The 15,028-nt window shown below is 39.0% G+C and overlaps 1 protein-coding gene across 3 annotated transcripts in view; it reads left to right on the plus strand.

Annotated features, from left to right (window-relative positions):
- si:dkey-16j16.4 (uncharacterized) overlaps positions 1-13,061 on the plus strand; it is a 32,920-nt gene extending 19,859 nt beyond the window's left edge. For all 3 annotated transcript variants that reach the window (XM_053632246.1, XM_053632244.1, XM_053632245.1), the window contains exons 3-5: positions 287-729; positions 2,889-2,942; positions 11,112-13,061. In XM_053632246.1, the coding sequence (XP_053488221.1) occupies positions 287-729; positions 2,889-2,942; positions 11,112-11,237 (623 nt within the window). In that variant the 3' untranslated portion in view covers positions 11,238-13,061. The remainder of the gene's footprint in view (positions 1-286; positions 730-2,888; positions 2,943-11,111) is intronic.
- The last annotated feature ends 1,967 nt before the right edge of the window (positions 13,062-15,028 follow it).

Here is a 15,028-nt window from a genome sequence, read left to right on the forward strand (position 1 = left end):
GGATGTGTTGTGGTGGATTCATGTCTGTTTGGCCAACAGTCTCATGCATCCTCTTTCTGGCAAATTATAAACCATTCCACTATTCAAAACCGTTTTATCATGACCCCAGCTGATTAGATTGATTAATCCCTGACCCAGTTGATTAGAAAATTGATGCATAATTGAAAGCATGTGAAAGCAAAATAAACCATAAATGACATCATAAGGGTCATCTTGGTATGTATTGTGAAATTTGTTCATGCTGACAATAAATATTGAAGTAATTGAAGCTTGTTTTGTCCTTCAGAGCGCCGCAGGAACTGTGTTTTAACCCCCCTGGCTACCAGTCAGCAGCCTAATCAGGGCCTGCTTTCCCCAGGCCGTGTCCGCCGTGTGCGGTTGCTACTGGAGCCTGCCATGGAGCGCCATAGCTCTGAAGAGGAGCTTGAGCGTATTGCGGGAATTGCTAGCACCGCAGGTGCTGAGGGTGGATGCAGGTGGCACAGACACGGCGAGCTCAGCAGTGCCTCCAGTGACGAGGAGGTGAAGGACCTGTGTGAGCCAGGTGCTTCCCCCAGCCCTGTGCTGTTCAGCTCGTCACCACCTCGAGGCCTCAAACCCACACACACCTCCACACGACTACACACCAGACCCATAATCCTCAGCCACTTCGAACAGCCCGCCGTGCCATACTGGATACACCGGAGAGAGCCCGGTCGGCCGAGTCTGGACCTGGAGAAGATGCAGCAGGTTTGGAGCTCACTTTTATAATTTACAGGTTGACTTTATATCATTTTTATGCATTGTTTATGCAGGAATTTCATAAAGCCATTGTTTATAGTTAGTATTAGTATTGAGGGATTAATAGTAAATGCCTGTTTAAATCTGCAAGGACTTCATGATGCATATTGAAGGTTTATTGTTCTTGTATGTACAGTATGCATATGTCACAGTTTCCATTAATGCTTATTACTGTGTGGGGAAAAAACACTTTCAGACTATAGCTCTTTGTTGCCTGGATTTGAAAAGGCTGTCACGCACACACACCCGCACACGCACGCACACACATCAACATTCTCACATAAGGCCCTTGTGCCAACCACCTCCAGAGAGAGGAACGGATGACAGATGTCACTTCACCCCTCCCTGTTCTGTTTCTGTCCCGGTGAAGCCAAGCTTGTGTATGTGTGTGTGCGCATGTGTGTTTGTGTGTGTGTGTGTGTGTGTGTGTGTGTGTTTGGAGGATTAAAAAAGGACGGAGAAAGAAGGAGCAGACATGTTTAATATTATTTGGACAGACTGTCAGAGTTCTCCTAAGATGAAGAGCAGGCTATATGGAGAAGACAGTTGAGGGTTTTGAAGGAGGGAGGAATAGAGAGTGGTATCATACTGAGGGCCTCCATATGTCCATAGTTTTCTGTGGTGAGGGTAGATTATAAGAGACAGCGGGGGCTGAGTGTGAGTTCATGAACGCCTGCTCAAGTGGAATAGGTGGTGTTGGATAGTTGCTGCTGAAGTAGCTGTCAAAAACTTCTCGTTTTAACCCTTTGAAATCAGTTGAACTTTTTTTGTTGTTGTTGACCTTTGACAACTTCATTTAATCTCTATGCTGAGACCAAGTCTTGATTTAACTGCCGTGTTTAAATTCATATTATTGCTGAGCTTTGTATTTCACTACAGGAACAGCTGTTGTGTATTAGGATAGTATTCCACATTTGGTCATTCCAATTTCTCTATGTTACAATAATCCATACAGACCAATCCTGAGACATATGCAGCTGGTCATGTGCAGCAGACATGGCTGAGGTGGGTGTGTTTGAGCTTCATGAATGGTTGAGATGACAGATGATGAAACCAGATTGGACGGTTGAGTGAGCTTTTCGCATTTATTACTGTGAAAGGCTAATCTTTTATCCAGAGTGACTTACAACTGAGACACGGTCCAAGGAGAAATCTGAGCAGGGCTTTGCTTATGGGACTAACGGTGGTTCTCTCTCATATGTGGGATTCATATTCTTCATTGCACTAGCGCAGACCCTTATTCACCAAGCAATTACTATTGATATGACGATAAAAGCTATAAAAAGATATCCCAGTACCCATGACGGCTCAGAAAAGTGTGACACATTTCAGTGTCTGAAACTCTAACACATTTTTAGCGACATTTTCAAACAGTAAAACATATTTTCTTGTTTTTATTTGTTAGATTGCTCAGGTGTACATTGGTATTGTGTGCATAGGCTCAGCAAGATCAGTTTACACTGTACTATTAGCAAAGCTTTAGGCAAATATTTCCCAATCCTGCTCGCTATACAATTTCATGCATTAATTAGTGAGTAATGCGCTTTGACATTTTCTTTTGGAAATTCTCACGATATGCTGGGTATTGCATTTATTAGCTTTGACACCACAGTGCTCCAAGCTCACAAAGGTTCTCCACCAAAGCAGCAGGAAAAAAAAACACTAAATGTTTATTATATACCCTGCTGAAAATACAATAGAAACCATCACAGAAATTCTAATGGTTTCCACTACAAATACTGCTACAAACCACCAGCTAAACATTAAAATCATTACTGTTACCATTATTACCATTGTAATGTTATCCACTAGGCATAACATGCCACCAATAGAAGGCAATAAATTACCTGTATAGACCCACAGGGACCATTAGGGTTTCTATTAAAACCAATACAATTCCCATTATAACCATTAAAACCATGACTCTATTCTGTGAGGGTCTCAGTTCTATGAGGGTTTCTATTGGGTTTTTTTTCAGCAGGGAAGTCAGAGCTCTGCTGAGGGCTATGACTGGTGTGGTGAAGGAGAATATAGGACAGTCAACACGGGAATGATGTAAGCCTGGATCTTATCAGTGTCAATATTTCTGCCTTGGTTTTGCGTTTCAGAAAATGCTCCTGAAAAAGAACTGTGGCGGAAAAACAAGGACAATCAAGATCCGGGTAAGTGTGCGATCTGAATCATGAAAAATGAATGCATGTGTGAACTAGCTTAGAGAGTACTAATGATATAAACGTGGGTATGCTTTAGCTGTGTGTAATAACATACTATAATACTGTATGACATCATGCTGTTGAGAGTGCTGGTTTGGAAAATGGGTTCTGAAATATTCTGTTTTGTTGGCTTAGGTTAACCATCTAGCTAGCATTAGCAGTGAAGGATATGAAGATTTCTCTCAGAAATCCTGTCAGGTTTTCTCATGTTAGCTGACTGGATAACAATAGCAGTGAAAATTATGAGTATTTCAGGTGAAATTTCAACTTTCAACTGATTAAAACCTCCAAAAACACCCTCTCAACTTGAAATTTCAACTTTGCTGGCTAGCCTGTTGCTAAAGTACTAGCTATTGTCCACTGGCTAGCTTCTTGCTAAGCCACTTGCTGTTGTTTCTGTACTGCAATTTCAGTCCAAAATATTGCATGAATGCTTGATGTTCATAGCACTAGTAGCTTCTCAGGTACCTGCAACTGAAAAATTGCAGTTAAAGTAGCTTTTCATCAGCTTAATGTGCTCTAACAGAGCAAACAAAACACATGCTTTCGAGGAGGCATCCATGTTTATATTTTCCCACGTCACACTTTGAATGTGCTGAGGTGAGAAATGACGTTATTACAGCTTACAAATGACCACTTACAAGGCGCCACAAACACAGCATAAATATAACATCTCCACAGGAACACTGTCAAGTTAGCTCACATTAACTTGCTGGATAACATTAGCAAGGACGATTATGGAAATTTATGAATATGACTTAAAAATATCCTCAGGAATCCTGTCAGAACCTATCACTTATGTTAACTAGCTGGAGAATGTTAGAAGTGAAGATTTCTGTAGTACCATTTCTAAATATGACTTAAAAATCCCCTCATAAATCCTGTCAGGTTTACTATAGCTAGCTGGATAGCAGTTGCAGTGAAAATTATAAACATTTAAAAATATAACCAGAAATCTTCTCAGAAATCCTGACAATCTTGCTTTTGTTAGCTATCTACCTAGAACTAGCAGTGATGACTAAAAAATGTATAAATATGACCAAAAGGCAGTGCCTTACATAACTATTTACCCCCTTGAACTTTTCCACATTGTGTTGTGTTATAGCCTGGAATTGAAATGGACTTAATTGGGATTTTTACCATTTGATTTCCACAATGTGTGTAACATTTGAAGGTGCTGAATATATATATATATTTTTAATTGTGACACAAAAGTTATTTAAACAAATATGCAGTCATTTGTGGTTGCATATGTATTCACCCCACTGCGTCAATAAATGGTAAAATCACCTTCACCGCTGCATGTCTTCTGGGATGTATATCAGTCATCTTTGCACATCTGGATCTTGATATTTTTGCAGATTTTTCTTTGGAACCTCCATGCAAAACAGTAACCTGAACTCAGTATTGAACCGGAGGCCCTGGAGCTGTAAGGTGGCAAGTTCCAGGTTGTAACACTACAAAATGTTGAAAAGTTTTAGGGGTGGATACTTATGCAAGGCACTATATAGGAATGACAGTGACTTCTTTATTTATATTAATACATTAAAAAAAAAACTTAGTGACACGCACACTCTGAGCCACTGTCATTTCTATATGGACACCCACATTTCCATTTCAATGCAATCCAGTCTGTACATGGATCTTATTCCTGGAGTCTTTCTTTAAAAAAAAAATAATAAATGAAAAAAAAAAAAAAGCAAAAAAAAAAATAATGTCATGATTAATGTAATGCACGCCCAGGCCTTGTGTATGAATGACTGTTTTTTTCCCAGCGTGTTTCTTCTGTAACTAAGAGCCGTTATGTTTCTGCTAATTAGCTTAAAACATAATTGTTGCGTAATAGCTTTTCTCCTCTGCGCAGTCAAGAACCTCCAATCTGTCTACAAGGGATTGAATGTCCCTTTTATTTGATTAAGGTAAAGAGGAGAAGAGGAGTGAGGCATGGCGAGTGCCCTGGTGTGTGTGTGTGTGTGTGTGTGTGTGTGTGTGTTGGGATGAAGTCATTTTCCTTTTATAGAGTACCTTCTGTTGCAGGATCTCCATGATCTGGAGAGAATCATAGAGAAGGGGATAGATGTGGGTCCCCCCCCCCGTCTTACTTCCTTGCCTTCTTGTTTTCAGCCAATACTCTTTTTATATCTTGTCCTTTACCCCTCTCTGCAGTGTAGATTGCCCTAGCATCTGTATCTTTCATTCTCAGTCTCTTTCCTCCTCCTTTACTCACTATTTAATCGATGTCTTTCTTTCTCTTCACACACTCAAGCTTCTTCTGTCTTTCTTTTTTACGGGCTGTCTTCCAGCTAAAAGTTGATAGAGGGGGGTGTAGTGGTTACCAAGGGGCCCATTAGGAGAAATTGTCATTATCATGAGGGCTGAATGTATGTCTCTGGAGTTGTAAGATGGAGGTCTGGGGAACATGAGGGAGACAAGGAAAGAAAAGAGTCATCTGTGGCTGAAACCAGAGCAGATAAACACTCTCTGCTGAGGACAATACTCAGCTTGGGCAGATGTGAAGGGTAATGGGGGTTAGCATTTTCCCATAGACTATTTTCTTGTTATAGAATAGGATGTTACTGTGAAGGTAGAAGGAAGCATAATTTTGAAAGCTTAATCTGGCAATAGGTTGCCACATTTCTCTCTGTCTACAGTTGTGATCTTCAGGTCCAGCAGTAAATGCAAACACAGTTTGAATACAATCTGTTATAAGGTACATTTGCTTCCTCAAAAAAAAAAAAAGGCCTACATTTGGTTCCTCATAGATTTTATGATTAAATGCCAAACTGGTCCTATGGCACTGACAGTGGTTATGTGAAAGGAAAAGAGTTTGGCTCTGTGCTATGCATGCTCTCGTCATTTCTCTCCCTGCTAGTGGTATAAGCAGGGGCCATGTTTAGGCACTCATATGCAAAACACGTTAACTTTTACTTTCATTCCTCTTCACTGGAACCTGATCCTCCCACATCTCTTCTCTTAAGCCCTGTAATGTTTCAGTAAGACCCATGAAGGCTATTTCAGGCAAGACATGATTTGACCTTGCATAGGTGTGTATATGTGTTATATACAGGTGCATCTCAAAAAATTAGAATATTGTGGGAAAAGTTCAATTTTTTCCCCTAATTTAATTCAAAAAGTGGAACTTTCATATATTCTAGATTCATCACACATAAAGTGAAACATTTCAAGCCTTTTTGTCTTAATCTTGATGATTACGGCTTACAGCTCATGGAAATCGAAAATCCAGTATCTACTCGGTGGCAAAAACAGTCAGTCTGGCTAAAGGTGTGTAAAACCTTGCTTAAGCATGATTTCCTCACACATTGAATTTCAAGCTTTGACGAAGTTGTTGGATAGATATGTGCTGTAGTGAAATGGACATAAGCCTAATTAATTCCATTTGTATTCAGATAACGACCATTAAAATATCCGCAATGCTCCTGCTCTGTGACTTTCTTGTTTTCACTTCTGTCAGCATCCAGATTTTAAAATGCTGTAACTTTACTTACAGTATGTTTCTGTTTACCATGTACATTAAGCATATTCCAGTTTCAGTTCAGCCTAGATCTCAAAATTTGTGTAATATGTTAAATGTCAGAATTTCACCATGTGAAGGGATTTCCCAGACTGAAGAATAATATACAGAATAATATCCCAGAATAATAAACAAAACATGTATATTATTAGATTATGCATGACTGTTGAGAAGGGGAAAGAAGAAAATAGATCTAATCCTTGAAGTATAGATCATTAATCTGAAGTTTGACTCAGTACTATAATGATGTTGGACCTTGGCTCTGAATCCAGCCATTAAATAGCTTATAATTTAACTTTGATGCAGTTTTGCCTTATAGAGGTTCGTTTGGATCCCTGGTGCAAATTTACTGCCTTGTGGCCAGAGACTTTATCCATAGGGGACTGCTCCTGATTACAGAGAAGGAGCAAACATAACCCATGATCTCCCACACCAAAAATGGCTGGAGCGAGTGTTGTATCGGTGCCAACTCACATAAACCCGTTTCCTCTAAGGGAGGGAAGTAAGTGAGAGTTGCTAATACCAGAAACAGGCTCTTGGCCATGGAAAGAAGAAGCAGGAGTTTTGTACTGGACTGCAATACTCAAATGAAAACATTTAATTCAGAAAGCATTTTTCCAATTACTGACTTTGCTGGTCAAAAGTACATTTTAATTGAAATAACTGATTGTTTTCAATTTCTGTATGATGGGGTATAGATTTAATTTGAGCTTATTTGCTTACTTTGGCTCAGCAATGGCGATTGACATAAAATTTGTAATCCCTACTCAACTGTACTAAGGTTCTTGGTTCTTAAATTTCCTGATTGAAAAAGAAGTTTGAAGTGGTTATATATTTAATCTAATAAAGTAATAAGCAGTGTTAAGTCCATGGAGGACTCCTTAACAGTTTATAGTAAATTCTGTCCCAACACACTTGATTCAACTCATGAATGCTTTGTTGATACATGGTGCTCAAATTTTTTTTTTCATTTAGCTACCCCATGGAAACTGCCCCCTACTAGGCTTGCTGCGATAGACGGTGTTCCCGGTGTTACTGGTGTTGGGGCTGTACACCGATTACATCACTTGCTCACTGCGGCACCGCCCCCACTGTCGTGTTGATTTTTTATAGTAATAAAAATCATTTAGTTCAGTTAGAGAAGGGACGCTACAATTCAAAACTGAATGCGTCAGCTCATTTCAGCATGGGCTGAATGAGTCAGAGTCGTAGCACAGATCAGCAGGAGTCGGACTTCATTTATCACGTGACGAGAGTGAGGCGAGCTGACTGAGACGATGACGGAAGATTTGGTTTCAAAAGTTCTATGTTTAATATAAGCGAGTTTGTCATTGTACTGTTTTGTAGTGGTGTTTTTCATTAAGAATAATAACGAACCCACCATTCAAGCAATTGCTGCTAATTCGAAAGCGAAAATGAAATGCAAACGGGCGCACGGGCATTCATAAGCAATGGGGGAAGACGCCCCCACTCATGCCCCCCAGGTGATGGCGGTATCAGTGTTTTCACACGTCGATTAACTGGTGGGAAAATTTCCTCAACGTCACATACCCCCTACTAAATGTGATATGCTTTAGTGAGCTAAGTAATAATCTCAGTGATGTAGGGATGTGTACCTGTATGTGGGTTTGTTTTCCTTAGTCTAGTTAGGCATGTTTATGCAGGTGGTGTGGAAAAAAAATACAAGCGAAATTTTTAAGGAAATATTGAGCTGGCTGAACATTACTATAATTGAACTTGTTGATAAATAAATCTATAGAGCATGAAGGAACGAAACTCAAACATGCATAGCATTACTGATATTTTCCACATGCAAATCCAGCTGCTACAAATTATGTAGCTAGTATTTAAAAATGCCAAGACATTTATAATGTCTGTATAAAAAAAATAAGTACACCCCATAGAAATTGTTGACTTTTTTTGACTTATTTGGGCAAGCGAACATTTGATCATCTTTGAAACAGTGCCTATTAATAAATATATCAATACTTGAACAAAACCACAAGGAAAATTAGCTTTTTCAATCATTTATTCAACAGAAATATCAATAGATGTGATATTCTTCTGTGGAAAAAGTAAGTACACCCTTGGCCTCAGAAGTTAGTATTGCCCCCTTTAGCAAAAATAACTTTTTGTAGGCATTTTGCATAATCGTCCACAAGACTCTGACATCGGCTTGCTAGAATTTTTGACCACTGTTCCAAGCGATATTCTCTTAGTTGCAAGATGTTTGAAGGTTTTCTTGCATGTACTGCCCGTTTCAAATCCCCCCACACCATTTCAATGGGATTCAAATCCGGGCTTTTACTAGGCCATTTCATAACCCTTCATTTCCTCTTTTTCAGCCATTCCTTGGTGGATTTGCTAGTGTGTTTGCTAGTGTCTACCTGTTGAAGGGTCCACTTTCGGTTCAACTTAAACTTTCGGACAGATGACCTTACATTATCTTCAAGCACTCTTTGATAAGATGCAGAATTCATAATTGAATCAATGATTGCAAGCTCTCCAGTCCCTGAGGCAACGAAGCAACCTCAAACCATAACATTTCCACCACCGTGCTTCACAGTTGGTATGAGGTGCTTCTCCTGAAAAGCTCTCTTTGGTCAGCGTCAAATATGTCTGCTGTTACTGTAGCCAAACAACTCTATCTTTGATAAGTCTGTCCAGAGCACATTATTCCAAAAGGCCTGGTCTTTGCCTATATGGTCATTGGCAAACACTAGTCTTGCAAAGACTTTTCCTGGCACGCCTCCCATGCAGGTTAAATTTGTGCAATCTCTTTCTGATTGTAAAAGCATGCAATTTGACATCAACAGTTGCAAGACTTACTAGCAGATCCTGTGATGTAATTTTGGGGTTCTTGGAGACTTCTTTTTTTCATCAGATGATCTGCTCTTGTGCTGAATTTGCTGGAACGGTCAGTCCTGGACAAATTGGCAGTCATTTGAAATCTGTGCCACTTGTAGATGATGATTTTCCTTACAGTGGAAGGATGTATTTCAAATAATTTGGAGAGCTTTTTAAATCTCTTGCCAGACTCATAGACATCCACAATGTTTTTTCTGAAGGCCTTACAGAACTCTTTAGATCTTGGCAAGATTACACCAGACACTAGATTTGAGAGGGGTATAAATAAGACAAGTTCCACCTGCACTCTCTAAGCAGGTTCTAATCACTGGTACCCAATCTTGAACACCTGATTCTAATGTTATGAATTTGTTGTGATAAATGATGGAGTGTACTTACTTTTTCCATGTGACTGATCTGTTTTTTTGTGGTTAATTTAAATAGTGAAAATTACTACAGAATATCAATTCTATTTGTCATTTAAAAAAGTATATCACATTTTATTAATAGGCACTGTTTCAAAGACGATCTTTGTTTGTCTGAATATGGGCAAGCTTTTTTCTGTTTTTATGTGTGTTAATCTATTTGCTGCTATGCTTTTTCAAGTTTTGCTCACATTACACTCAGCTCTTGTTAGCTAGCTGGCTAGTGTTAGCAGTGGTTATTAACAAATAAACTTAAAATTTCTTTCAGAAATCTTGTCCTTATGTCATGTAGCTTATTTTAGCTAGCTGATCTTACCAGTGAAGATAATGAACATTCATATGACTTACTAATCTTTTTCAGAAATCTGGTCAGGTTAGTTTATGTTTGCTAGCTGGCTTTACTGGTGAAGATAATGAACATTAAATATGACTTAATACTCCTGTCAGAAATCCTGTTGTTAGCTTATGTTTCCTGTCTGGCAGTCAAGATAATGAACATTAATAAATATGTCTTAATTATCTTTTTCAGAAATCCTGTGGTTAGCTTATGCTTGCTAGATGATCTTAGCATTGAAGATAATGAGCATTTATAAATATGACTTGAATTAATTAATACTTTCCAAAAATCCTGTTAGCTTATGTTAACTATCTCACTTTAGCTGTAAAGATAATGAACATTTATAAATGACAGACTTTAAACTGTTTTTCAGAAATTCGGTCAGGTTTCTGCTGAAACCAACAATAGAAACTCTCATAGAATTTGTAATGGTTTTAATGATTATAATGATAATTGTATTTGTTTTAATGGGAAATGTAATGGTCTCTGTGGGTCTCTACTGTAATTTGTTGCTTTCTACTGGTGGCATGTTATGCCTAGTGGATACTTTTAAGGACCAATAATGGTAATGGTTTTAATGGTTAGTTGATGGTTTGTAATGGTATTTGTAGTAGAAACCATTAGAATTTCTGTGATGGTTTCTATTGGGTTTTTTTCCCAGCAGGGCTGCCATAGCTGTGGAAATCTGTGAAAATACATGTGTATATTAACACCAGTGACCTCCTTCTTACTTGAGAACTTCCTTTATATGACTCAGTCATTCTCATATTCCCAATAACATTGAGTGAAGAATAAACATTAGACTAGTAGTAGTATATTGACTTGACTTCCTTAAGTCTGTTACGGAAGCTAACACACATCTGGATCTGGAAGGATAGTCCAGCCATTACCTCAGTGCAAGGTGGTTTCATTTTCACTGCTGCTTGTTGTTACCAGTTTAGCTTTACTGTATCATTCATTTCTTCTTTCCTTTACAGAACCTGACCGGCAGTCGTCACCCTCCCAGATACTCTTATGATCCCTCCATCTTTGCCTTCCGCTCTCTGAGCACTGCCCCTCCGTGCAGTCCCCTGCTCTCCAACGAGGAGCCTCCTTGTGCTTGAGGGAAGCCACTGGACTTTGAGATGAAACAGCACGTCTTGTTGGATCAACCTTTTCCTCACCTTAGGACAGGGACCGTTGTATTATCCTGTCATTTAGCAGGGTTTTAACCCAAACAAAGTGCCCAAGTTGACAAAACGGCAAATCCCAGGATGTAGAGGAGCATCAGGGAATTGGGTAATGGTGTCTTATGTTGTTTTACCCTTTTCGGCTGTCTGACCATATCTCAGGAAAAATCCTTTTAACATATTTCTACAAAGACGAGGTCAAGGCCACTGAACTATTACAGAGCCACAACAGAAAGCTGCATTCTGCTGAAATTGGCATTTTGAATCATTTCGTGGTTCTTGAATAACTCCGCACATCTGGCCATTTCCTGATGTTCAGGTCTAGTTATTCAATTGCCATTGTACTATGTGCATTTTGGCTATTTGTAGATCATGTGGAAAGTCTACACCGAGAGCTTTGGGCTGAGAAGGAAACGCGATGCGGTGTGATTTGTAATGTGAGGATGGACTTTATGGAAAGAGTGGGGGTGTGCTACACTTCCTTGCAGTCTTAATAATCAAAGATGAACGAAATTCATGCTTTTAGGCTTGACCAACAATCGAAATATAAACTCAATATTATTTGGTTACCTCCGTCTGCCGTAGTGCTTGCCTAAGGTATATTCTTTGACCACAATTATTAAATAAACAAGGTAATAAAAAAGAACCCTGGTACTAGTCCAGCATTAGACTAAAGCCAGTTTTACACTGTGTGATTACAGCCGTCTTTTTATTACTTCTCACACTGTATTAGATGATCCCAATAAACTCTTGGCTGAATTCTATACCAGACTGTGCAATAATGTGTTCTCCATGTGAGATTATATGTTCTGCTTACATTATCAATCAGTGTGAAAAGGTCTCATGCAGTAAATGGGGTCATGAATATGGAAACATTATTCAAAGTACGCTAGATGTAATAAGGATATTTTTTCTGTCCATAGTTCATTTATGTTTCACCATTGCCACTAACGTATTTGTAGCCATCCTGTGAGTTTTGTATCATGCTATGCCGTCCTCCTATTGGTGGACTTTAGCTGAGCGTCATAGCAGCCACACTCTGAGATTTTAATGCAAATATCTGACATTGCCACAACTTGTCAGCCATCTTTGGTTGCGATTTTTGTCTGCAACAGCAAAATAGGGCCAAAATTGTGCAGTGTAAAGCCGGCTTAAGCATATGAATCTGTCTGACCCATCACAGGTTTAGGAAAGACAGCGTACTCCGTGTTATGTGCCTAATGTACTGGAGCTGCAGTATAGAAGCTCCTTTGCCATGTTTGAATGTTTTTGGACCAAGTATCAAAGTCAATAATTAATACTTATATTATCATATTTCATTGTAACCCCCTTTCTGGGTTAAGTCTAAGTTAAGCTTCTCTATTTTTGACTGCACTCTTTCAATCTTGAATTATTTTGGTAAAGAACAAACACAATGTTGAATATAAAACATGCGAAACGTTTTGTTTCAAGTATTTTGCATATGTAATTGTGTAGGTTTTAACCATGTACTGTATTGATTTGTACCTAGCTTTTCAATGAGTAGCCTTCTCTTGTAGGGGTCAACATGTTTTTGCAAAAAGTGGGAGCGCTACAAGGAACGTTTTGTTACTGGTTCCACAAGTTTAATCTAGTTACCCATTCAATTATATCCACGCGGAATAAATATATACACCTACCGGTCGGACAGTACCTACATGTTTGTAACATGTTCTAGTTATTTTTTCTTTTTTTGGCCATGTTCCAGCGAGATGAATAAATGTCTCTTGGCTCCAGTGATGTGGACTTTGTCATACTTCTTTTGTTCATCAACATCGCATTTTTTGCCTCTATCACAGTTCATGGAATGCTTTTCAAAACACATTCTCCCTTCCCCATATCTGATAACTCTTTACCCTCATTTTGTAATATGAGTGCTATCTTTCTGGCAGTGGAATGTGGAGTTCATGCACCATTTAATTTCCATGAGCTGAAGCAGTGGTCTATGTAACCATCAGTGCTCGAGAACTGGTACCAAAGGGAGCAGACATCCAGGATTTGGTACTACCAGATGCTTCCTCATTGGTCTCAATGGCTAATGCTAATTCAAAGTCTGAGTTTATGTATCTCATTATGTGATGAGAGCATATTTTGGTTTCCTTTCTGTGTCCTTATCTCTAGTTCACTAGTATAAGTGTGTACAATGTCGTCATGTGTATGGTTTTGTTTTTTCATTGCACAGGGTCCAAAAGTCTGAAGCCAATACCAAGAACTGGTTTGTTTAGTCAGTTATGTGAAACTAATGCAACTGGGTCAAATGATTTCTTCAACAAATCACTCTTAGTAAGACATTTTCGTTCTTACTGACAAGGAGGATAGGGTATAATTCATTAGTTAATAATTAGTTAACCTTTGAATGAAACAAAGGGCTAGATTAATAAGTATCATCTGAGTAAAATGTAGCATGGTAATGAATTCATATTTTTGGATCCTGCTCTCTGGAGTGTAACCTGCATAAGCCTGGCATCAATATAAGGTCCAAACCCACCCTCGAGCTGCACACTGGGTCCAGCATGGGCCGATTCCACCAGTCTACTCTTGCCAGATCCCAAGCAGAGCGATAAGCTGTGTGTTTGTGTATGCGAGCGTGGAAGCTGACGTCAATACACAGCAGTATTACAAAGCCAGAGGAAACCAGTCGGGAGTGGCACAATTATAGTAGATGGATGATGCATGATTGAAAGATACACGTGAAGAATGCGGCTAGACGAGCCATCTTTCTCTGTTTCAAGTGAGACGTGTTTAAAATCAGTGGACTATTTTAGTGACGGGATCCTAACACTCATTCACTCCCAGCATGTCCTTCACTTATCACTACAGTTCCAATTACTGTAATTATAGCTCATTAAGTGCATTCCAACCACTAAGAGACATTTTCATTATGTGTGAGATGAGGAGGAACAGCATCACAGCAATGGGAATATACTTCAAATATATTTTCCTCATATGAATTCATAGGGGTGCCAATAATTGTTGCACATCTATATTTAATAAAGATTTTTGCAATTGTTTGATATCCATGAGAGCAGAGTATTTTTGTGAATTTTTTAAGCAAAACATCAAAAGGTTCAACAATCAAGACAATTCTTCACAGCCTTCTTTGCTCATATTTAACAAGGGGGCCAATATTAGTGGAGGGCACTGTATGACAACGTGCAAACATGTATTGCACTTTAATCAAGGATAGTTGTTTTCAATGTAGTTTGCTTACAGATTCCTCTTTTTGGATAATGGTAGTGTCTATAAGAATGTTTACTGACTCCAAAACCATGAAGGATCACAGTCACAGTGATTTTCAAGATGCCACAGTAAATTGGGCTGATGAACCAGGTTGAAGCAACTTGACACCTGATGGTATTTTAAGCCACGTTCTAAACAGTTGGCTGCCTGTTTTACTCCCACAGTTATATTATAAAGATGCCACTTTCTCAGGCTCTAAGCCTACTGTGTCGCAGTGCTCAAATCGGTTTTCCCACTGAACATGCCATGTGGAGGTGTGGAAAGCCAATCAGATTGCAACCTTCAAAATCCTGAGGCTTATAGCCAGAAAAGTGTACAAAAGATATCAGAAGCTCAGTGGTCTGTGGGTGGAGCAAAGAAGGCTGAGAATACTGGATCACTGGGAACAACCAGTGATCATGTTTGACCCTTATAGATTGTTGTTACGCCACATATTAATTTTTTTTTCTTTTTACCTAGGTTTATCT

The sequence above is a fragment of the Ictalurus furcatus genome, chromosome 9 (genome assembly GCF_023375685.1).
Source record: "Ictalurus furcatus strain D&B chromosome 9, Billie_1.0, whole genome shotgun sequence".
Classification (NCBI taxonomy): Eukaryota; Metazoa; Chordata; class Actinopteri; order Siluriformes; family Ictaluridae; genus Ictalurus; species Ictalurus furcatus.